The 25,038-nt window shown below is 42.5% G+C and overlaps 1 protein-coding gene across 1 annotated transcript; it reads left to right on the top strand.

Annotated features, from left to right (window-relative positions):
• The first annotated feature begins 1,166 nt into the window (after positions 1-1,166).
• Positions 1,167-24,716, top strand: FAM177A1 (family with sequence similarity 177 member A1). Its single transcript, XM_040969226.1, has 5 exons — positions 1,167-1,437; positions 11,144-11,317; positions 20,310-20,376; positions 21,432-21,529; positions 22,736-24,716. The coding sequence occupies exons 1-5, from the start codon at positions 1,276-1,278 to the stop codon at positions 22,940-22,942; spliced, it is 708 nt and encodes a 235-aa protein (XP_040825160.1). The 5' UTR covers positions 1,167-1,275; the 3' UTR covers positions 22,943-24,716.
• Positions 24,717-25,038: the final 322 nt, after the last annotated feature.

Genomic DNA, 25,038 nt, shown 5'->3' with positions numbered 1-25,038 from the left:
CACCTCCCTGCTTGTGGCCTGGGAAAGCAGTCGAGATTGGCCCAAAGCTTTGGGACCCTGCACCTGTGTGGAAGACCCAGAAGAGGTTCCTGGCTCCTGGCTTCAGATTGGCATAGCACTGGCCGTTGCGCTCACTTGAGGAGTGAATCATGGGCGGGAGATCTTCCTCTCTGTCTCTGTCCTCTCTGTATATCTGACTTTCCAATAAATAAATAAATAAATCTTTAAAAAAAAGAATAAAAACATTTGCCTAAAACTACTCCAGCTAGTTTGATGTTAAAGGAGAAAGGCCCTGATGCGGTAGCCTAGCGCTAAAGTCCTCGCTTTGCACGCGCTAGAATCCCATATGGGTGCCAGATCTAATCCTGGCAGCCCTGCTTCCATCCAGCCCCCTGCTTGTGGCCTGGGAAAGCAGTCAAGGACAGCCCAAGGCCTTGGAACCCTGAACCCACATGGGAGACCTGGAAGAAGCTCTGGCCCCTGGCTTCAGATTGGTGCAGCTCCAACATTCCAGCTACTTATGAGTGAATCACCGGACAGAAGATCTTCCTTTCCTCCTCTCTATATCTGACTTTCCAATTTAAAAAAATTATAAAAAATAGTCAATCAGTAATTACTGCAATTATTTTTTAAATCTGGTTGAACTTTGGAACAAATGGGGGAAAATGGGATTTTCCCTTTAACACACCTGAAATACATAAACATTTCTTATTTTTGTCAAGGTGGACGCTTGCTTGCTACAGCCTTACTCTCCAGATCTTCCTTAACACTTTGTCTAATCGTGCTTAAATATTTCAGAAAAGTGTAAGCGAAACTTGTCCTTGGGGTTTTATTTTAGGGACATTTGGGCCGGATTGTTGTCCATTTTTGAAATATGTGCCAGCAGACCACATTTTACATTTTCAGCAACTACGTTATCATTAGCCTGTGAACACTGCCAAGTTTCCCTTTTCCAAGGGACAGGCCATGGTCTGGGAAAAGGCCAGCGGATGAGAGCTGCACGGAGCTCAGGTACAGGTACGCGGCGTGACGTCACGGGCGGTGCCCGACGTGGGCCTGGCCGGAAGCGGAGCAGCGCCAGGCCCCGCCCGCTCGGCCGCGCGAGCCCGTCCTGAGCTGTGGGCGGCCGCGGTCAGCCGCTGCCCAGCCCCGCCCTGCAGGCCGTCTCCCTCGCGGCCACCGAGTCGCGCTCTCGGTGACTGGCGGGGGCTGACGCGGTCGGCGAGTCCCCCGACTCCGGAGGGCCTCGGCCAGCGGCGGGGCGGGAGGCAGAGGATGGAAGTGAGCATACCGGCCACCAACCTGTGTCCCCACAGCAGCCCTGTGGCGGCGGCGGCGACGATGGAGCGGGACCCCGTGGGCCGTGTGGAAGGAGGAGAAGCAGGCGCAGCCTCGGGAGCTGCGGCCGCCGCGGCGTTCCGGGAGTCGGCGCAGCGGGTAGGTGGGGCTGCCGTTGGTGGCAGGCCGAGTCCGGGAGAGCCAGGCTGCTCCCGGTGTGGTCTGCGATCTTCCTCCCAGAGGACGTGAGTTTCGGGGTCCGGCTGTGTGCCTTTCTCCGGAGAGAAACCTGTGTGAGGGGATAACAGCTGCCTCCGCCGGGCTGGCAGCGCCGCGGACCCCGGGGAGGCCTCGGGTTTTCCAGGCTGGTGAACCAGGTTGTGGTGTGGGAACGCCAGAAGGCGTGAATCCCCGAGGCTGGCAGTCAGGTGACGGCGGCTGCCACCACTTGTCAGTAGTCGTATTTGCAGGCGCCTGTTTTGGCAGCAGCCTGTTTGGCTAGTTACTAGCAGCTAGTGCTTAGGGTTGGAGTCCGGGATCCATAGAGCAGCCGCAGGGGGCGGGTATCCCCACTTCTACAGTGAGACCCTGCTGCGCGACCCAACAGACCAGGGATTCCAGTGGCACTGTGAATTGTAGTTGAAAAAAGTTTCCAGTTGCCACGTCTAAAAAAGCAACAGGAAACCAGTAATACTTATTTTAATATTACTTTTATTTAACCCGGTTCATCAGAACTATGTTAACCCTATTTTTTTTTCTTTTTTCCTTTTCTGTAAGGAGGAGGAGAACGCATCTAAGTTAGGAAACCTCAACCATTGATTAAGGAGCTACTTTTCATTTTGGGGGGAGACCGGCTGTTGACAGATACAGTTGAACTGAGCCATTAAATGCACAGTGCTTTAATGTGCTTTTACGTTGAGGTTTTTTGTTTTTTTTTTTAATTTGTGAGGCACAGAGTTGAGAAACAGAAAAATATCTTGCATTTGCTGGCTCACTTCCCCAAATGCCCACAAGGGTAGGGGCTGGGAAGTCCAGGCAAAGCCAGCAACTTCTTTCTGGTTTCCCACATGGGTGCAGAGGCCCAAGCTCTTGGAGCATCATCTGCTGCTTTTGTACACACATTAGCAGGAAGCTGGGTCAGAAGTGGAATAGCCCATTTGGGATGCTCAACTTGTGCTGCAAGGTGCTTCCCCTCTGCACTGCACCAAATAGTGTTGTTGGAAGAATGGCTCTTTGTCTTGGTTTATGGTGGTTAGTTGCTTCCATGTTTTTGGTTTAAAAATAAGAAATTCTCTGGGGCCAGTGTAGTGGCATAGCAAGCTAATCCTCCCTGTGGTGCAAGCATCCTATATGGGTGTAGGTTGATGTCTTGGCTGCTCCACTTCCAGTCCAGCTCTCTGCTTATGACCTGGGGAAGCAGCGGAGGATGGCTCAAGTCCGTGGGGCCCTGTGTCCATGTGGGAAACCTAGAAGGAGCTCTTGGCTTCAGATAAGCTCAGCCCTAGCTATTGTGGCCATTTAGGAAGTAAACTAGCAGATAGAAGACCACCATCTCTGCTCTCTCTGTTTCTCCTTTTCTCTATTAAAAAAAAAAAGGTAATCCCGCAAAAATCCCCTCATGGTCCTTTATATTTATGTCTGGGATTTCGCATATACATATAATCTCTTAAACACAGGTCGTTTTTTTAAAAAACAAGCTGTGTTGTCTGTTTTGGTTTCTTATTCATGTTGCTGAAGCAGAAACATTTCTGGAAACCCCAGACCTGCACGCAGTGGTTTGAGCTCAGTAAGGGGAAGAGGTGGGGAGGTGAAGACACAAGTGGAGGGAGAGACTGTTGTCTCGTAGTCCTTTTGAAGTCTTGCTGAGAACTTTTAAGTGCCATAATACCAGCCCAGCCCCACACTGACTTGTTTTAGTTCCTAGTGTGATTTCTGAAGATCAAGGTTGAAACAGCCTATGGGCCAGATGTAGCAGGCCACCTGTTTAACATTTACTGGAACACAGGCACACCCATTCGTTATATAGTTTCCATACAAGCCACTGATTTTGTACAGACCAAGTGGTCTGCAAAGCTTAGAACATTTATTGCTTACCTTCACAAAAATCAGCTTGCTGACCTCTGTTTAAAGTGACAAACTTAAAATTCTGATTTGGCTAGATAAAAATTATTTCTAAGGAAAGAGGTTTTAGTGGAAAGGCAGAGTTACAGAGTAAAGAGGAGGGGGGAACTTTTTCCATCTGTTGCTTCACTTCTCAAATGGCTGCAACAGCCAGAGCTGGGCCAGGCCAAAGCCAGAAGCCTGGAGTTCTGTCTAATCCCCCATGTTCATGACAGGGGCCCAATCAGTTGGGCCATCTTTCATTGCTTTCCCAGGCACATAAGGAGGAAAATAAATTGGAAGTGAAACAACTGGAACTTGAATCATAACTCATATGGGATGCTGGCTTAGTGCCCGTGCCACAACACCCATCAACAGTGTTAATATTTAAAAAGAAAAGCTTGGGACCTGGTGCAATGGCTCAGTTGCTAAATCATCACCTTGCGCATTCCAGGATCCCCTATAGGTGCTGGTTTGTGTCCTGGCTACTCTACTTCCCTTCCAGTTCCCTGCTTATGGCCTGGGAAAGCAATCAAGGATGGCGCAAAGCTTTGGAACCCTGCACCCGTGTTGGAAACCCGGAAGAAGCTCCTGGCTCCTGGTTTCAGATGGGCTCACCTTCGGCCATTGAGGCTGTTTGGGCAGTAAACCAGCAGCAGATGGAAGATCTTTCTCTCTCCTCTTTTTTGTAAATCTGACCTATCCTCCATATGCCTCTGGGTGTGCTGTCTGCTGCTCCATCAAAGCCACTGAGGAGGTGCAGTTTTGACATTTGCACTCCATTGTCAGACCACAGGTCCCGCCACTCTCCCCATAGTTGGAGTTCTAAGTTCAGCGATTTAGTAGGGGGAGCCCTCAAAGCAATCTTGTCTGAGGTGATCTCAGACCTTTCTGTTGTGTGTGTGCCCACTTGTACGGGGTCCAATTCATTCTGTCACCCACATCAGTTTACTTCCACACTGGCAATTACAATTGCTACGTAAAATCTATCTCCAGCCCCATTTTGTATGCGAACCTGTGGGTGCTGTGACCCAGCCCAACCCTGCCCTCCACACAGTTGCCCCAGCTCTGCACGTGGGTGGCAGGAACCCAGGTTGAGCCATCAGCTCCTGAGCCTGCACGAGCAGGAAGCTTTGATCAGGGGTTGGAGCTACAAACCAACCAGGTACTCTCATGTGCAATAGGAGTATCATGACCACCAGGCCAAATGCCTGTGTCTGGTAGTTTTTTTTTTCCCCCTTTTCAACATTTTTGGGGAAGAATATATCCACAAGTCAAGGCTGATGGAGTTTTTGTGGTTAACTTTCTGACCCCTGCCAGAATATTTTGGTTCATTAAAGTTGTCTAAGGAATATAAAGTAGGTGAACCCATTGAGAGACATTGATTTCTGCGCCTTCAAGAAAGGCAAAATTAAACCAATGAAAGATTGCTGAGTAAGCAGTGAAGCTGCTTCTGTTCAGATAGAGTGGTGTGGGGTATGACACGGTGTTAGGCTGTAAAAGAGCTAAGCTCTTGATTTGCTGACACATTGGCATTAGATCCTTTTGGATGGGGGCCAAACGCAGTGGTGCAGCAAGGAAATCCTCAGCCTGGTGCTGCTGGCATCCTAAATGGACCCTGGTTCTTTGCTTCTGATCTAGCCCCCCCCCCCCCGCTTATGGCCTGAGAAAGCAGCAGAGGGTGACCCAAGTCCTTCGGAACCTGCACCCATGTGGGAGACCTGGCTTCTGATCAGCTTTGCTGTAGCTGTTGGTGATCATTTGGGAAGTGATCCAGTGGGGATGGAAGATCTCTCTTTCTGTTCTTCTCTCTGTAAAAGTTGCCTTTAGTATAAAAGTTATTGGTTAATTTTTAAGAAGAGATCCATTTGGTTAGTAAACCCAGTTCTTTTGCTTTCTTTTTTATAGGAAATTAAGGGATCAAAAAAAGCAAGTCAGACTCCAAAAGGATATGGATGGGTTTTTGTTTTTGTTCTATTTTAATTTTTTTTCTTATTTGGGGGGCAGAAAGAGAGACAGAATCTGTGTTGGTTCACTCCCCAAATGCTGGTGATTGCTGAGGCTGGGCAGGACTGAACCCAGAAGCTCACTGCCTGTCTCCCCTGAGGGTGGCAGGGACACACCTACTTGAGCTGCTTCCCTTCGCAGCAAGCTAGAATGGAGAGCCCAGCTGGACTTGAGCCCAGGCCCTCTCATTTGGGATGTAGACATTCTATGTGGCCTGCCCCAAATGGCTAAAATGCTTTCTCACAGAAGAAAATACTAATGTTGGACAGTTGTAAGCCAAGTCTTATCCTAAGTGAAACATGAGACTAATAGGAATAGTACTTGGTGCCTGAACTTGTGGGGGAAAGGGGCTGTGAAAAAGGATCTCAGGTGAATCATGTGTCCACTTTTGTTCTTGAACTTAGTAAATAAATGAGCTGGTCTTGCTTGTTGAAGGCTGCAATTTGTTTGAACCCTCAGGATAGGCTAGAAATAATTTTTGACTGTTTTTCTGATATTGGGGTTTTCTTTTTTAATTCTATATTTGACGTTGTTTACTTAGTTGATTAGGGTGGGAAGGGTTCTAGGATCAGGGGAAAATAGGTGAGACTGTTGTTTTCACATTTTCTTTTCCTTCTTCCTGTAAATGGGTGAAAGGGAGAGGCAAAGAGAGAAGCCACACCCAGCCTCCCAACCACCTCAGCACTCAGGGATGGGGAATTGCCATCTGATGTCATCCAAAAATCCCTGAAGGGATTCTGCTCAGTTGGTTTCGATAGTTCTGGAATGCTGTCGATCTTGCAGATGTAAGGATGAGGATATTCTTTCAAGGTTCGTTGGTTGACACGGTCCACCTGTGAGTCTGTTCACTCAGATATTTACTATTTTGCTTCACTGGGTCAATTTGTGTTGCCTTCCTTCCTCTGCTATGGTACCAGGTGTTCTCTGCGAGCTTCAATGGTCTGACCTATCCTCCATATGCCTCTGGGTGTGCTGTCTGCTGCTCCATCAAAGCCACTGAGGAGGTGCAGTTTTGACATTTGCACTCCATTGTCAGACCACAGGTCCCGCCACTCTCCCCATAGTTGGAGTTCTAAGTTCAGCGATTTAGTAGGGGGAGCCCTCAAAGCAATCTTGTCTGAGGTGATCTCAGACCTTTCTGTTGTGTGTGTGCCCACTTGTACAGGGTCCAATTCATTCTGTCACCCACATCAGTTACTTCCACACTGGCAATTACAATTGCTACGTAAAATCTATCTCCAGCCCCATTTTGTGTGCGAACCTGTGGGTGCTGTGACCCAGCCCAACCCTGCCCTCCACACAGATGACCCTGATGTAACACCATCAGGAACTGCAGCCCAGTCAGAGCGGCCCTCAATAACTCCCAACTGGGCTGGTCCCCAGCCCTGGTTTCTGTGTCTGTAAGCATGTACAGTGGGCTGGTCCAGTGTGTTCTACCACCCATTCAGCTCCTGTATACATAATTGGGCCTTGAAACCCAACTCAACCCAACAGACTCCATCTTCTAGTTTACACTCACACCAGTAGGTGCTACAGCCTGTATAGCCAGCCCCATCCCCATTCCTGATTTTCATGCTTGCCAGTGGGAGTTGCAGCCCATCAGAGGGGTGCCCACAGTTTCCCTACTGGGCCTGTTCCTAGACCTGGATCTTGCACTCTCCAGGTGGTTCTGCATTCTAACTCAACAGAATTTGCCCCTTGTCCCAGCCCTTGCTAGCTGATGCTGTGGCAAAATCCAAATAGCCTGCCCTTATTCTGGCTTATGCCTGCACCAGTGGATAGTCAGTTAGCTCAGTGTAGCTCTCCCCCAATCTAGTTCACTTGCAGGCCAACAGGTGTAACCCTGTGCATCCTTGTCTGCACCTAGTTCCAGCTCTCATGCTCATCAACAGGAGCAGTAACCCAGTGGCAGAGTACCCACAGCTCTCCCACTGGACTCACACTCCCGCCCCCACACCATGTCTCATGTGTTGGTGTGCACCACAACCCAGTCTGGCATGGCCCATCTCGGCATTTGCCAGTAGGTGCTGTAGCCTAGCCCAGTCTGATCTGCCCCTAATTCCAGGTCACACTGGTGGGTGCTACCACCCAACCTGGCCCAGCCATCCCCCACTCCTGGCACTAATATTTACTTGCTGGCAATGTAGCCCAATCCAACCTGTCCTGCACCCTGACCTGGTTCTCAGATTGCCAGTGGGTGTTGTGAACTGGCCCAGTCTGGCCTGTCCTCAGACCTGAGACACATGCATGTCAGTGGGTAATATAACCTGGCCTGGTCTGAGTTGCCCTTTGCCTTAGTTTTTGAGCTGGCTGTATGTCAGTGGGTAAAACAACCTGACCTGGTCTGAGTTGCCCTTCGCCTTAGTTTTTTTTTTTTTTTAAGATTTATTTATTTATTGGAAAGTCAGATATACAGAGAGGAAGAGAGACAGAGAGGAAGATCTTCTGTCCGATGATTCACTCCCCAAGTGAGCGCAACAGCTGATGCTATGTAGATCCGAAGCCAGGAACCAGGAATTTCTTCCGGGTCTCCCACACAGGTGCAGGGTCCCAAGGCTTTGGGGCTGTCCTCGACTGCTTTCCCAGGCCACAAGCAGGGAGGTGGATGGGAAGTGGAGCTGCTGGGATTAGAACTGGCGCCCATATGGGATCCCGGCGCGTTCAAGGCAAGGTCTTTAGCCGCTAGGCCACTGGGGCCGACACCTTAGTTTTTGAGCTGGCCTACAGGGATTGTGTCCAGACAAAAGAGTTCCCCAAGCTTCTCTGTCAGATCTCCCAGTGGCAGCTTTCGCACGTACCAGTGGGTCCTTGGCCCAGTCAGGTTCGTCCACCTCCTGTCATGGTTAGAACAATGGTCTTGCCCAAATGGCTCACATCCATTCTGGTTCTTGCTTTTGGGAGCTACAGTCCAGCCACCTGGTCTGCACCTAGACACAGCTCTCGTGTGGTTCAGAGGAAGCCGACACCTAGCCCAGTCCATCCTACACCCATCTTGGTTCTCAGGAACATCAGTGTGTGTTGGAGTTTAGCCCAGTCTGGCACACCCTAGATCCAGTCCACACCCCTGCCGAGGAATACTGCAGTCATGTCCAGCCCAGACCATCACACCCATATCAGCCCTTGCTCTTAACAGTGGGAACCACAACCCTGTCAGGGCATCCCCTTAGCATCCTGATTGGACCTACTCCCAGCTACAGCTTTATGTGTGCCAGTGGTTGCTCTGACCCAGCTCAGAATAGTCCATCCTCTGTCTTGACCTTTGCCATTGGATGCTGCAGCCTCGTCTGACGCATCCTGCCCCCAGTCCCAACTCTCGCTGGCAGGTGCTGCAGCCAAGTCCTGCTCAGTCTGTTCCCATCCCTGACTCATTCAAACTGGTAGGGGTGATAGTCCAGCCTGGCATGACCTGTACTCCACCCTGGCTTCTGCATTTGCCAATGGGTTAAGGTTTTTCTGATTGTCAGAAACCCCAATGTCTGTGACATTGGGGTTTTCTTGATCTGCAGTTTACTGTATTGCAGTACTTGATCTGCAGTTTACTGTATTCCAGTACTGCCAGTTATATAGATTGTGTGTCATGGAGCTGTGCATTTATTTTTTGTTTGTTTGGTAAACCTGGAGTCAAGCATTAGCTAATGTATAAACTTTGGGAGTAATACAGAGCAAGTGAACCTGTGTTCTAAAGGACCTGGGAAGACTAAGAGAAAACCGTGTATAAATGTGAATTTATTTGGGACAGGCATTGGCATGGCATTTGGTATGTCTTCTTCCCTTATCCGAGAGCTTGAGTTCAAGTCCAGCCTCTGCTTCCTGCTGATGCATACCTTGAGAGTTATCACATGATGTTCAAGACCTTGGGTGCCTGCCACCTACTGGGGGGACCCATATTGAGGTCTAGGCACCTGGCTTTGGCCCAGTGAACCACTGTGGAAATTTGCAGATTGAACCTGCACTTGGAAGATCTTTGTCTTTTTCTCTGCCTCTGTGGTTTTATTTTCTTTTTTAAAAAGATTTTATTTATTTATTTATTTATATTAGAAACTCAGATATACAGAGAGGACCAGAGAAAGAGAGGAAGATCTTAGATCTGATGGCTCATTTCCGAAGCACCTACAACGGTTGGAACTGCACCGATCTGAAGCCAGGAGCCTTATCTGGGTCTCCCATGAGAGTACTCAGCATGTTCAAGGCGAGGACTTTATATTTTTATTATTATTATTATTTTTAAAATAACAGACAATTTCTTTTTAAAATTTTATTTATTTTTATTGCAGAGTCAGATATACAGAGAGGAGGAGAGACAGAAGATCTTCCATCGATGATTCACTCCTTAAGTGGCCACAACGGCGGGAGCTGAGCTGATCTGAAGCCAGGAGCCAGGAACCTCTTCTGGATCTCCCATGCGGGTGCAGGGTCCCAAGGCTTTGGGCCATCTTTGAATGCTTTTCAGGCCACAAGCAGGGAGGTGGATGGGAAGTGGAGCTGCCGGGATACGAACTGGTACCCAAATGGGATCCTGGCACATTCAAGGCACATTCAAAGCAAAGACTTTAGCTGCTGAGCTACTGTGCCAGGCCCTCAAAATTATACTCATCTTGTTACTTCTTTCAGTAGTCTAAAATTCCCAGTTATTCCATTCATACTGATTCTATATATATACATTTATATAGTGTATATATTTGTGTGTCTGCAACAGGTGGGAGTAAACCATGACAGGGAAGACTTTCTGTCTTTCCTCCTCTGTGTAGGTCTGCCTCCAAAAAAAAAAAAAAAGGGCCAGCGAAATCCTCACCTTGCACATGCTGGGATCCTATATGGGCGCCAGTTCCCATCCAGCTTCCTTCTTGTGGCCTGGGAATGCAGTCAAGGACAGCCCATAGCCTTGGGACCCTGCTCCTGCGTGGGAGACTGGGAAAGAGACTCCGGGCTCCTGGCTTTGGATCGGATCAGCTCAGCTCCAACCATTATGGCTGGTTGGGAGTGAACCAATGGATGAAAAATCTTTCTCTCTGTCTCTCTTCCTCTCTGTATATCTGACTTTCCAATAAATAAAATAAATCTTTAAAAAAATGCTAAAACATTCTGCTGACATAATTACAATTATACTTGGCATCCTGGGACTGGCACGGTGCCCTAACAATCTAATCTTCCACCCTATAGTGTCAGTATCCCATATGTACCCTGATTTGTGTCTCAGCTGCTCCACTTTTAACCCAGATCCTCACTCATGACCTGGCAAAGCAGTGGAAGATGACCCAAAGCCTTTTTATTCTGCACCCATGTGGCCCATGTGGAAGACCTGGAAAAAGCCCCTGCTCCCAGCTTCAGGTTGGCTCGGCTCAGCTCAGGCCGTTGTAGCCATTGGGAAATGAAACAAAGGATGAAGGATGTTCTGCTTCTATTTCTCCTTCTCTGTCTTTAAAATCATTCAATTAAAAACGTGTCTTAAAAAGAACAAAAAAAAATTGGCACCCAACAGTTTTTTATATGTATACATACTGTGTATATAGCATTGGGATTGCTACAACTTGAAATGCATAGTTTGATTTATTAATTGACATAAATAAAATTAATTTTAACCTTATTCAGTTTATTAAATATGACATATGCATATAATATGAACTCTGGCATGTATAATAATTTTAACTGCTTAAACTGCTTTGTGTTTCTTTAATACAATCAGAGTTTTGTTTGTGTGTAATGTAAGAAAATTAACCTCACTTGAAGCTCTTCTTTTCTTCATTTGTTATTGATACAGATGAGTAATGACAGAGGCTTTGAAAATGTTGAACTGGGTATCATTGGGAAAAAGAAGAAGGTCCCGAGGCGAGTCATCCACTTTGTTAGTGGAGAGACAATGGAAGAATACAGCACAGATGAAGATGAAGCTGATGGCCTGGAGAAGAAAGATGTCTTGCCTACCATTGATCCAGTAGGTTTGATGCTGATGAATGTTTTGTCAGTAGATTTTGTTTTGTTTCCCCTTAAATATTAAATGAAAAGGAACTTTTTAGATTTAAATTAATTGTATTCTGATTATGAAATTCTGCATTATGACTTTGGTAAAAAGCAAATCACTTTTTTTTCCCCATGTGGATGGAAATATATCAAGCATTTGATAGCTTAATACTATTTTTCAAGGTAAGAATTTCATGGTGAATAAATCTCTTGTAAGGTTTATGTTTTTAAATTAAATTTCAGTCCCTTTGAGTTAAGAATTATATTTACCATGTTAGGTGCCACCCAAAAGTTGAGTTATTAGTTCTTTTTAATATGGGTTTGGATTTTCTTCAGAAGTTAGAAGTGTATAGCGTTGGCATTGTGTTGCAGTGGGTTAGTCCTCCGTCTGTGATGCATTCCATAGGAGCATCAGTTGGAGTTCTGGTTGTTCTGCTTCTGATCCAGTTCCTCACTCACAGGCCTAGAAAAGCAACAGAAGATGTCCCATGTGCTCCCAACCCATGTGGGAGACCTGGGTGCAGTTCCAGGGTCTTTGCTTTGGCCTGGCCCACCTCCAGCCATTTTAGTCTTTTGAGGAATGAACCAGCGGCAAAGGATCTCTCTTTAAAGACAGGAGCTTCCTCCACATCTCCCACATGGAAAGTGACCCAGGAAATTGGGTTATCCTTCTCTGCTTTCCCAGGCACATTAGCAGCACACAGGTTTGGAAGTAGAGCAGCCAGGACTTGAATTGTTGCCCACATACATTGCCAGTGCCTTGTGCAGCATCTTTACCTGTTATGCCACAATGCTGAAGGTTCTTTATTTTTAAATGTGGATTTCCAGTTTTAACTTGAGAAGATACTGTACTCTAATTTTTAAAAGATAGCTTTGTTACATATTGGGTTCCTATAAGAATACAGATCCATTTTTCTTTTTCTTTTTTTTTAATGTATTTTTACACTTGATCTTAGCCAAAAGGACTAGAAGCAGTTTTTAAAATATATTTTTATTTTGAATTCTGAATTATGTGGTACAATTTCATATAGGCTGGGATTGTCCCAAAAACTCTCACCCCCTAACAGATTTTCCCCATTTTACTACAATAGTATAGTCCTTCGTAAGGAATCATAATTCTATTAGTCTTTTATTTAAGACTAATTGTTGGTACAGACAATGTCAGGCATTTCAGCATCCCAACAGTTTCATTGGGAATCTATCATTCATCTGAAAGCAGGGAAACATGTTCCATTATTCCCCCACATCTGTATATGATAGACCCCAGTATTCCATCACTGTACATTTCCATAATTGAGCAGCCAGGAAACTAGCTCAACAACTGGTATGAATTAAAACAGCCACAACAACAACAATATCAACAACAACAAATTACAGCTCCATGAAAAAACATGCCACCGAGTAACCAACACATAAGTGGCAAAAAGGAAGCAAAAAAGTCTCTTGGGGAAAAATGATGCCAACCTGTAATCCGTGAGCCAGTGATGAATTCAACAATAGAAAAGGAATTATTTGGAATAAATAAAACTGAAATAAAAAACATCTAAACACATGGGATACAGCCAAAAAAGCAAACAACTAACCAAAAAACAGAATAGATTGGATTACTGAAGTTACACTTTCCATGTTGGTTTCCTTATATAAGAGAGAACATATGGTATTTGTTTTTTTGTGATTGGCTCATTTCACTAAGCATAATGGTCTCTAGTTGGGTCCACCTGGTTGTAAATGGAATAATTTCATTCTTCTTAATAGCTGAATAATTTCTTTAACCACTCTTCCTTGGACACACATCTGGATTGTTCCCATGTTTTTGCTATTGTAGATTATGCTGCTGCAAATATAGGATTACAGATCCCCTTCTCACATGCAGATTTCACTTCTATTGGGTATATTCCTAGGAGTGCAGACCCATTTTTTCTTATGTAACTTAAGTAGTAAAAGAGAAGCTTTATGTCAGTTTTGTGTGTTTAACTAAGTGCCATTATGATAGTTAAAGATTTAGATGATGGAAGCTTTGGATTATTTTAGAAAAGATTTATTGATTATTGTTTATTGGAAAGTCAGATCTACAGAGAGAAAGAGAGACAGAAAGAAATATCTTTCATCTGCAGTTCATTCCTCAAATTGCCACAATGCCTTGAGCTGAGCTGATACAAACTGTGGAGCCAGGAGCTTCTTCTGGCCCTCCCATGTAGATGCAGAATTCTAAGGTCTCAGGCCATCCTCTGCTTGCTTTCCTAGCCACAGGCAGGGAGCTGAATGGGAAGTGGAGCAGCCAGCATACAAACCAGCATCCATATGGGATCCTGGCACATGCAAGGTGAAGATTTAGCCACTAGGCTATTCTTCTGAGCCTGGATTATTTATTTTTTAAAAAAGACATATTCATCACCTCCAACACTTGTCATTCATTCCTCCAAAGTAAAAATTGAAACATTTGATATCTCCCCAGTCACCCTAACTACTGGCTCCAGCCCTTAGCCCCTGGTGATTACACCGTTCTGATTCCTCCCGCTTCCATGTTTGATGGTTTTAGATTTTACATGTAAGTTTAAACATAGTGATATAGTATTTGTCTTTCCTTGCCTGGCTTATTTGACTTATCACAATGTACTCAGGCTCAGGTTTATCCATGGTATTTCTTTGCTTCCTTCCTTCTCTTTTCTTTCTTACTTTCTTTCTTTCTTTTTAATTTTACAATGTAGTCCCAAAGGCTCTGGGGTTTCCCCTCTGCCCTCTCCAAGTCCCCTCCCCTCATTGACTTAACCTCATATTATTACAGTAGTTTAGTCCTCCATAAACAGTCACATGTCCATCATTCTGCTGTTTAAGTGAAACCTTACATTGTAAGTATGAACAATGGTAGAGAGTTCAGGGTCCTGTTGTCAAAGCATATTTAACAGTTTCTTTGGGAGTTCATCTTTGGTTTGGAAGTAGAAATGTGTACTGCATTGCATCTTCACAACTGGTTATGATAGTTTCTATTACACAGTTACTATACATCCCCTTAAATGAAAAGCCAAAAACTAAAGTCGACAACAGGAACAGTAATAAAAAATTTATAACACCCATTCATATTATTTCAAATAACAGAACTTCATCTGTTTAAAGACCAAATTGTGTACTGCATTTTCCTTATACCTCTGTCTGTTCACTGGCAGCCAGGTTAGTTGCATTACGTGGCTATTGTGAATAACGATGCAGTAAACATGGGAGTGCAGATATATCTTTGACATTTGATTTCACTTTCTGGGGAATTCTCAGAACATGAAATTACTGGATGATACGATATTTCTGGCGTTAGTTTTTTTTGAGGAATTTATATAGTTTTCCACAATAGCTGTACCTATTTGAGTTCCCACTAACATTGTATCAGTGTTCTCTTTTTTCCCCCACATCTTTACCAAGACTTTGTGTTTTTTATATTAGCCTCATGACAAGTATGAGGTATTCTCTTAGGTGGCTTTAATTTTCATTTCTATAATGATTAGTGGTGTATGGAGCACATTTGTTATGTACATGATACATCTAAAAGCTCTTGAAGGAAAGGGTATTTGGTGTAGTGCTTAAGGTACCATTGGAGAAGACCACATCTCTGTCAGAGCATCTGCATTTACTCAGCTCTGATCTCAATTCTAGGTTCCTGCTAATATTCAGTCGGGGAGGCAGCAAGATGTAGCTCAGCTTAGTGAGTCCCTATTCGCTGTATGGGAGACTGGGTAGAGTTCGTAGCTCCCAGTTTTTGCCTGGTCCAAATGCAGCCATTGTGGGCATTTGGAGAGTGAACTAGTGTACTTGGCATGTTGGTCGCAGGAACCCAATTATGCCTTCCTTGTTGCCTCCCAGGTCTCTCCTGGAATGAGGACCTAGAGCTGGATATTGAATTCCAGTGCTCCTACATGCACCAGGGGTGTCTTCATGCCACGTCAGACGCTTTGCTTTCCGTGAACTTTCTGAAATCCTGTGTATCTTGTTTTGAGAAATGCCTCTGTGGCTTCTCTGTTTTAAAATTGGGTTGTTTTCTTGTTATATAATTGTTTGAATTCCTACTATTTTGGATGTAGCCTTTATCAGACACTTAGTTTACAGTTATTCTTTTACACAGTCTGTGGATCATCTGTTTACCCGTAACTTTCCACTTTACAGAAGCTTTTTAGTTTGATGTAATTCCATTTGTTTATTTTTATTTCTTAAGTTTTAGGAGTCAAATTGAAAAACTCATTGCCCAAATGAAGTCCATGTAGTTTCACTTTGTATTTTCTTCTAGTATTTTTAAGATGTATTTATTTATTTTTAAGTATTTATGTATTTATTTTTAAATATTTATTTTCTTTTTATTGGACAGTCAGATTTACAGAGTAAAGGAGAGACAAAGATCTTCCATCTGCTAGTTCACTCCCCAGGTAGCGTCAACAACCAGAGCCAAGCCAGTCCAAAGTCATGAGCCCAGAGCCTCTTCCAGGATTCCTGTGCATGTGCAGGGTCCCAAGGCTTTGGGCCATCCTTGACTGCTTTCCCAGGCCACGGGCAGGGAGCTGGATGGGGAGTGGAGTAGCTGGGATATGAACCAGCATCGATATGGGATCCCAATGGATACAAGGCGAGGACTTTAGCCACTAGGCTAATGTGTCAAGCACAAATTTATTTTTATTTGAAAGGCAGATTAAATTTATGGAGAGAAGGAGATAGAGAGAGAGAAAATCTGATCTTTCCATCCACTGGTTCACTTCACAAGTGATCGCAATGGCCGGAGCTGAATCAATCCAAAGCCAGGAGCTTCCTCTGGATCTCCCATGTGGATATAGGGTCTGAAGGCTTTGTGCCACCCTTGACTGCTCTCCCAGGTTACCTGTATGGGAAGTGTAGCAGCCAGGACATGAACCAGCACTTTTATGTGATCCTGGCACTTGCAATGTGAGGATTTAGTCACTGAACCAGCATCCCAGGTCCTCTTCTAGTAGTTTTTTGTGGATAATTTTCACATACTCATTTTATAATCCCCACAGATTTTAATACTATTTTTTTTGTCATCCAAGCTGAAATCTTTATTTTTTTGAAATAATTGCTTTTAAATTAAATGTTGGAGCATCTTAGTATTAAGTAAACAGGAAACCCTAAGTTTTATTTAGATTTATTTTTGTTTTTATTGGAAAGTCAGATATATACAGAGAGGAGGAGAGAAAAAGAGGAAGATCTTCTGTCTGTTGATTCACTGCCCAGGTGGCAGCAGCAGCTGGAGATGAGCTGATCCAAAGCCAGTAGCTTGGAGCCTCTTCTAGATCTCCCACACGGGTGCAGAGCCCCAAGGCTTTGGGCCGTCCTCAACTGCTTTCCAGGCCACAAGCAGGGAGCTAAATGAGAAGTGGGACTGCCTGGATATGAACTGGCACCCACATGCAATCCTGACATGTGCAAGGCAGGGACTTCAGCAGCTAGGTTACCATGCCGGCCTGAAACTCTTTTTTTTTTTTTTTTAATTTATTAGTTATATTTATTTATTTGAAAGACAGAGACAAGCTATCTTAAATTCAGTAATTCAGTCCCCAAATACTTGTGACATCTGGGACAGAGCTAGGTTAATGCTGGCAGATGGGGGTTCGGTCTGTTTTTCTGGTGTAAGTGATGTGACTGCGTTGTTTGAACCATTACCTCTCTCTCCCATGATCTGCTTTGATAGGAAGGTGGAGTCGGGAGTGGAGCCAGGACTGTAATTCAGACGTGGGCATCTCAAGTGACATCTTAACTATTGCACCAAGTTCCTCACCCAGAAAGCACTTCTGCTTTGCCATTCTGTTGTGTCTCTTGATTCAGGGTCATGCGAAGCTTCTGTTTATCCTTTTAGATCTGCTTTCGGCTTCTCTGTACCCTGCATTGTACTCTAACACCTGTAGCCTCTGTTGTCTTCTCACTATTAGCTGAGCTTGGATAATGCATGCCCCATCAGGAAATTAAATGGCAGAAAAAATATCAGGTCAGATTGTTTATTCTTCATCCTCCAAATTCTGAATTCCTGCTTTGAAGGTGTACATAGGTAATTGTACTCCCTGTTACGGCCACTGATGGGAAGTCTTCACCATTTGGGTGCTATCCTTTCCACTGATGCTGTCTTTTGATCCTTACACATAGGAATTTTGTTAGTCCATTTTGTGCTGTTGTCGCAGAGCACCACAGACTATATAATTTGTAAAGAACAGAAAAATTTTTGAAAGATTTATATCTTTTTATTTGATAGGCAGAGTTGCAAAGATAGGAGATACAGGGAGAGAGAGAGATCTTCCACCTTCTGATTCACTGCCCAGATGGTTGCAGTGCCAGAGCTGGGTTGGTCAGGAGCCGGGAGCTTCTTCTGCATCTCTGATGTGGAATCAGAGGCTCAAGCAGCTGGGTCATTTTCTGCTCCTTCCCAGACCATTAGCAGGTTGGTGAATTGGAAGTGGAGTAGGCTGGACAGTACCCATATGGGAGGCTTTGCACACTGTGTATGCCATGGTTATGCCTTAAAGAACAGAATTGTATTGAACTTATGCTTTTGGAGACTGTGAAGGCCAGGACTGAGAGAAAGGTTGGGAGGAGATCAAGCTTCTTAGTGTATTCTCATTAGGATCCACCTCCTAACAGTACCGTGTTTACGTTTCTAGCACGTACTTTGAGGATTATGTTCAGACTATAATAGGGGCACTAATGATTTTCTCATATTAGACTTGGGTTACTGTTCTGTCCTTTTCAGAGTTTCTAAATTACATTTTCATAATTTTCCAGATAATCTCTTTATTAAGTTCTACTATTAGCCATCTTTTGCCTGTTTACTTACTTATTGATTTATTTGGGGCTCCATGAGGTAGCCTAGTGGTTAAGGTCCTGGCCTTGCATGTTCCAGGATCCTGTATGGTCGCCGGTTCATATCCAGGCTGTTCCACTTACCATCCGGCTCCCTGCCTGTGGCCTGGGAAAGCAGTAGAGGATGGCCTAAAGCCTTGGGTCCCTGCACCTTTGTGAGAGACCTGGAAGAAGCTCTGGGCTCCTGGCTTCGGATCGGTTCAGCTCCGGTGGTTTAGGCCACTTGGGAAGTGAACTAGCAGATGGAAGATCTTTCTCTCTCTTTCCTTCTTTGTATAAAGCTGCCTTTCCAATAAAAATTATAAATATTTTAAAAATTTACTTATTTAATTTATTTGAACCAGATATAGAGAGGGAAAGACAGACACATGAGAGAGAAATATCTTCCATCCACTTGTTCACTCCTCAGATGGCCACAAAAATGAGGCTTTTACTATCTCTAAGAGTTAAAAAGAGACCTAAGTGTACAACCAAAGCCAAGTTCACATTGTTTTTGATGGGTGAGGACTACTGGCAGTATTTAGTCACACTGCCTCATTTTGCTACTTATATATCTCTCAGTAAAAACTCATTTAATATGCTCCTAATCCTATTTAGTTTGTTGGATTGTAATTTCCCCACTATAATGTAAATCTATTGGACTCTGATTCCTGAAAGGTTTTTCTCTTGGTTGTGTAACCTCTCTGGTAATGTGGTTGTGAACAACGAAGAAAAAATAGCATCACAGGAAAAGGAAAGTTCTGGATAATCAGTTTGTGACTTGTCCAGGCTTGAGTTATCAACTCCAGTTCAGTGGCTGCATCTTTTTTTTTAATATATGTATTTTTAAAGGTTTATTTGTTTTTATTGGAAAGGCAGCTATATGGAGAGGAAGATCCTCCATCTGTTGATCCACTCTCCAAATGGCTGCAACAGCCAGAGCTGCGTGGATCCAAAGCCAAGTGCCAGAGCCTCCTCTGGGTCTCCCATGTGGGTTCAGGGTCCTAAGGCCTTGGACTGTCCTGGACTGCTTTCCCAGGCCACAAGCAGGGAGTTGGATGGAAAGCGGGGCTGCCGTGATTGGAACTGTCACCCATGTGGGATCCTTGTGTGTTCAAGGCAAGGACTTCAGCTGCTAGGGTATCACATCGGACCTTATTTAAATTATTATTTGAAAGGCAAGCTGGGAGAGTGTAAGAAAGGTGTTTAATCTGCTGTTTCATTCCCTAGCTGACCCCAGTAGGTAGCCTGGGCTTGGCCAGGCCAAAGCCAGGAGACAGGAATTCAGCCTGGGCCTCCCAGGTGGCCTACATGGACCCGTGTGCTCGACCTTTTTCTCTGATGCCTCTCAGGGTATACATTAACAGGAAGCTGGATTGGCAGTGGAGGAACCAGGACTCCACCCAGGTACTACTCCTTTGAGATGCAGATGTCCCAAGAAGTGACTTAATTGTTGTACCAAATGCCTACCTCTGTGGCTTAGGGTGGTAATAGTTACATTAATGAATGTAATATGAGAAATTCCATTTTTATAAAGAATAGTTTTGTTGGACTGGAGTGTTTGTAGTATTGCCTGTTGAATACATATTGAGCATCCCAAAATGAGTCTACATTTGAAAGTTTGTTAAACGAATTAGAAATGCTTGGCTGGTAACGTATGCAGATATTTCTTTTTTTTTGATATTTATTTTTTATTTGAAGGGCAGATTTTACAGGGAGACAAGGAGAAGCAGAGAGGGGTCTTCCTTCTACTGGTTTACTCCTCAAGTGGCTGCAACAGCTAGAGCTGAGCTGATCCAAAGCCAGGAGTCAAGAACTTCTTCCCATGTGGTTGCAGAGTCGCAAGGACTTTGGTCATCTTCCACAGCTTTCCCAGGTCATAATCAGAGAGCTGGGTCAGAAGTGAAGCAGCTGAGCTGCTAACATGAACTGATGTCCTTGTGGGATGTTGGTGTCACACTAGTCCTGCAGATATTTTAAAATCTGAAAAAGTGAAATCAGAAACATGGCTTGTACCAGTAATTCTACAAAGGGGATACTCAAACTGTATTCTATGGGCCTACCCAAGCATTTGACTATTTCATTCTAGCCTAAATACATATAATGTGATTAGGCATGAATGTTGCTAACCTCATGTCTTGTTGCAGACAAAACTTACCTGGGGCCCGTACTTATGGTTTTACATGCTTCGGGCAGCCACATCAACTCTCTCAGGTACTGCTTTTCTGTTTGAATGTTGTATGATTGCCGTAATATGATCTGAATGGGATGTTTCCAGATGGAAGGACAGTCAGTAGGAAGCTAGTCTCTCATTCTAGAGCTAGCCAGTTAGCATTGGGGATTATTCATAATTTAACTTGTACTTCACCTTAAGATGTTTTCCAGCTTGCCATTGTGTTAAAAAAAAAAAAAAGGCCCAAAATGGTTATATTAGTTTAGGTATGATTCTCATGTTCTTGAACTCTTTAACAAGTGTTTTGCTACTTTTTCATTTGACTTCCTGGTAGTATTGTTCTTGTTCTGTCTCACTACTTATTCTGAAGCCTGCAAAGTTCATTTGTAATTTTATTTCATTAATATTTCATTTCTTTAAATTGAGATAAAATTAAGTCATTTGAAGGAAATGAATTGTCATGAGTTAAATTAAATATAGATTCGAAGTCAAAACTTTCCTCTGCTTCTTGTGAATTCCTTCATAACTTGATACAATTTCTACTTTTATTAGGCATAATTATGAATAGTAATTGATGGAATAGATACTAAACACTCACTCTGTGCAGGACAGTCTGGTATAATGACAAAAGCCTGAGCCATTTTAAATCTGTGTTTATTAGCTTGAGCAGATTAACTTTCCAGTGCTTCCACATAGCAGGCTCTTAGTGACATATGTACAAACCATTCCTCTTACCATTTTCCATGAAAACATGTAACAGATGATTGTAAGACCTGCTGATAAATGGTGTGTGAACATACTATTATTGGGAGCCTAGAAATTGTACCATTACACAGAAGACAGAGACATGGGGATTTCAAAAAGTTCATGGAAAAATGGAGTTAAATTATGTTTATTTTGTTGCAAATGTTGTGCAAATCCATGTAGATTTTTCATAATGTGCATTTTCCACAAACTTTTTAAAGTACCTGTGTATATTGGGTTTTTATAATCTCTAGAAAAGGAAAAATAACTTTATTTCTACAGTGTCTTACACATAAAGTTCTCAAGGAATGTTTATGGGATTGTGTAAGTCTTATCACTTTTGTGTCTGTAGTGTGTGACTTTCTTGGAGAGAAGATTGCATCTGTTTTGGGCATCAGCACCCCAAAATACCAATATGCCATTGATGAGTATTACCGGATGAAGAAGGAGGTGTGTCTCCTTTTTACATTTTTCTTATTCAGTTTAGTTTGCTTAGGTGTGATGGGTTTACATAATGAGCATATATATTATTTAGTTGCCTAAGGGTAGTTCCCTTAGTTTCTTTACAAAATTTACATTTTAGGATTTTTAAAATTGGAAATTCCTTAGGATCTGTGTGTAAAACTAAACTGGATTTAATTATTCTGGAGCTATGTAAAGTGCCTAGTACATATTATTTAATTTTCAATTGCTTTTCGAATTATCTTTATTTGTAGATAAAGATACAAGGGCCGGCTGATGTCTTCTGGCAGATAAGCTGGGTACTGGAGAAGTGTAGTGAATTTGACAGATATTTAAAACTCGTAGAAATGTGTATGTGTAAGTTATGGCACAATGGTTAACAGTGCAGTTGCCTCTAGAGTAATGAAGTCTTAGGATGGAGGTGAAATGAGTTTGGCCTTAAAGAATGAGAACACCCACAAGTGTGGGCTGAGGAACCAAAGAACCCGATTACAAAATCTTGCGTTGTCACTTCTGAATTTGTAACGTGGGTGAGATGATTAATCTCTGTTAAGCCTCAGCTTCCTCAGCCTCCTGAGAATCGTAGCATCAGATGCTTGGAGTTGCTGTACAGATTAAATGAAGTACTATGTGTTAACACTCACAACAGCACATAGTATATATTAGCAGGCACACAGTAAGTGTTATTCTCCTCCAGGCAAATTGAGCATAAGACTATGGTAGTTAACTTTCTAAATGGTTTCTCTCTTGTTAATTCTCAAGCAGATCTGAGATTAAACTCTGTGAGGACTGGGATTACCTTATCTGGCTGTTAGGTCCTTAAGGAAAAAGTAATACGCTCTACTATATAACTGAAGTAATTTTTTTAATCCCTTTCGCTCTACTATATAACTGAAGTAATATTTGCTTCTTTTTATCCCTTTAAGTTAGACTTAATCTTAAAAAAGCACAGTCCTGTTAATTTCAGGTTTCATCAGCACTAACTAGTGCTGGATCATGTTTTTAAATAACTTCATCTTTGTTCTACAGTACTTTATTTTGGGAAGAGGAGTATGGGAAGTATGTCTTAATTAGACTAAACTGAATTAGCTAGGACACTGCCTTGGTTAAAAAGAGAGAAACTGACAGTGGGAGAAAAAATATAGTTCCTTGTGCACATTTATATTTTAGCTATTCTTGATTTTTCCTTTTTAGGAAGAAGAAGAAGAAGAAGAAAACAAGATGTCTGAAGAAGCAGAAAGACAATACCAGCAAAATAAGCTGCAGGCTGACTCCATTATTCAGACAGATCAACCAGAAACAGCTGTATCCAGTTCATTTGTGAATCTCAATTTTGAAATGGAGGAAGACTGTGAAGTAATTACGGAAAGAAAACAAAATCCAATTTCTGTTCCACCATAGAAAGTGACCATCACACTTTAAAAAACCCTAAGGTTTTATGTGTTTCTTTGTATCAGGAACTTTCACATTCTTTATTAAATGGGACTTAATACAATTATTTATATTTTAAATTATCTGAAAAGAGAAAATGTTTCTTTATTCTTAGGCTCTATCAAGCAAAACTCACATGTGAAATCAGAATATTCGTACAATGTTTTTGCCTTGTGTGGAATTAGTGCTCTGGTTTTAAAGTGATCTTTAAAACAAATTCTAGGGACATTCTGGAGCCCTAACCTCCAATTATGGGTAATTGTCAAGTTTGTTATTTGTGCACTTTAACAAGATTAAATAAAAGGTAGATATCAGATGAAGGCCAAGTGAGCTGAGAATACTACACTCTCAGAATAAAATTAAGATTTCCTTCTAGATTTTATCAAGTTATGCTTTGCATTTGTATATGTTAATTTTGCTCTGAGGACGGCTTACTGAGTTTATAATAAAAGGAACGAGATGGAACAATTTGAATTTTTTTTCACTAAATTATCTTTTATGGAAAAGTTTTCAGTATGAGTTTCCATTTTTTAAAATTTAAGTTACTTAATCTTGTATTTTTTTTTTCAGTAATTCAAATACTAGCCTTGACTATGCTAAAAGAAAAAACCAACACTAGCTGTGGAACGAATTGATTAATGTATTTGTATTCACGTAGTAATACCTTGTGATTATCCACACGGCAGCCCTTCTGGTGTCACTCAGCCTTTAACGCCTCCTGTCTAGAAGGTGATAGGGAGGAGACTGGGGAGCAGATGTAGCTTTAAACCATCAAGAGCTTTTAAATACTGTATAAAGTGCAAGTCAGTTACCTGTCATTTACCATTCTGAAGTAGCAAAGATAAGAGAGAATTTACTGGAACCACATTGGCCATTTCTCAATCTGTTGGGTTATTTGCAAACTCTACAAAGCTATATAACATGAAGCTAATTCTGAAAATACTCCTAGGTATACGTGTAGAACTTTATGACTTTGGTTTATAACTGTGTAAAGAGAAATGTATAGAATGCTTTAGAAATATTGATCTTAAAAGGCTTTTCACAAACTTGATATTTTACAAATGACTTTTTGTCAGTAGCCTTTGAAACATTTAAGCATATATTTAAACATTTGAATATATTTGCAACTCACAATATAGGTACAGTGGACGTATTTATGGAAATTTATTGTCAGTGAGCTTAAGATGAAACATGTTCTTCAACTAAGTTCACTGGCTAAAATTTAAAGAATTTAGGAAGGACAATTAAACTCAACGAGTCTTCAGTCACAATGATTCATTGTTGTGATTAGTATGTGATTAGTGTACTGTTTTTAATCATGGGTATAAATTACATAACTTAATTCTAAAAGGGATAAAGCTTCAGTGGTCACCATGTAGTTTATCAATGGCTTTGACACATGCTAGCCTGACCTTTTCCTTCCATTCTGTTTTAAATTTCATATAGCACCTCCAAGTCATATTTATTTGGTTATCAAGTGAAGGCAAGTATGCCTAAAGATGATCTTCTGACTCTTGCATAGAAGCACTAGTACTTAAAAGTTAATCTAGGAACTTGACTGTGGTAGAAGGAAGCTAGTGATTTACAGAGGCATTATGTTTCTTGAATTTCGCTTTCACTAATAGCTCAACAGCAGCCAGTTTGTAAGGTTTATAGTTATTCACTGTGCCTTAAATTTTTATACTTTTTTGTTTATGCAAACTATATTTCCCATAAGTGCATTAAATGGTTTGTCTTATTTTAAGCCTCTTCCATTTTTTCCTATTTCCTTTTCAACCCTCTTAAGAATTGTTATTTGTTTTGGATCATGATATTATACCGTCTTGTATTCCTTCATCTCATGAAAACTAAACCCTCTGAGTGATGAATCTAAATACTAAATTAACAAGATTTTTCTACCAAAATTCCTTTAAAAAATGGAGTTTAGTTTTGTAAAATGTATCTCTGGTACTGGTTAATAAAGCCAGTCAAAAAAATTTTTAACAAGATTTTAATGAAAGTGAAACAACTCTAATGCACTGGAAAGGGCATAATTTTCAATAGACATAATGTCTTAGGAGACTGAA

Source organism: Ochotona curzoniae, unplaced genomic scaffold (genome assembly GCF_017591425.1).
Source record: "Ochotona curzoniae isolate NIBS_2020 unplaced genomic scaffold, NIBS_Ocur_1.0 scaffold_4701, whole genome shotgun sequence".
NCBI classification, from domain to species: Eukaryota; Metazoa; Chordata; class Mammalia; order Lagomorpha; family Ochotonidae; genus Ochotona; species Ochotona curzoniae.
Note: the sequence above shows the minus strand (reverse complement) of the source record. Positions and strands in the feature narration are given on the sequence as shown.

Excerpts from the sequence above, each read along its gene's own strand:
- FAM177A1 (XM_040969226.1), top strand. The coding sequence starts at position 1,276 with ATGGAAGTGAGCATACCGGCCACCAACCTGTGTCCCCACAGCAGCCCT. Across the intron at positions 1,438-11,143 it reads TCCGGGAGTCGGCGCAGCGG|ATGAGTAATGACAGAGGCTT; the intron begins GTAGGTGGGGCT and ends TTATTGATACAG. Across the intron at positions 20,377-21,431 it reads AGCCACATCAACTCTCTCAG|TGTGTGACTTTCTTGGAGAG; the intron begins GTACTGCTTTTC and ends TTGTGTCTGTAG.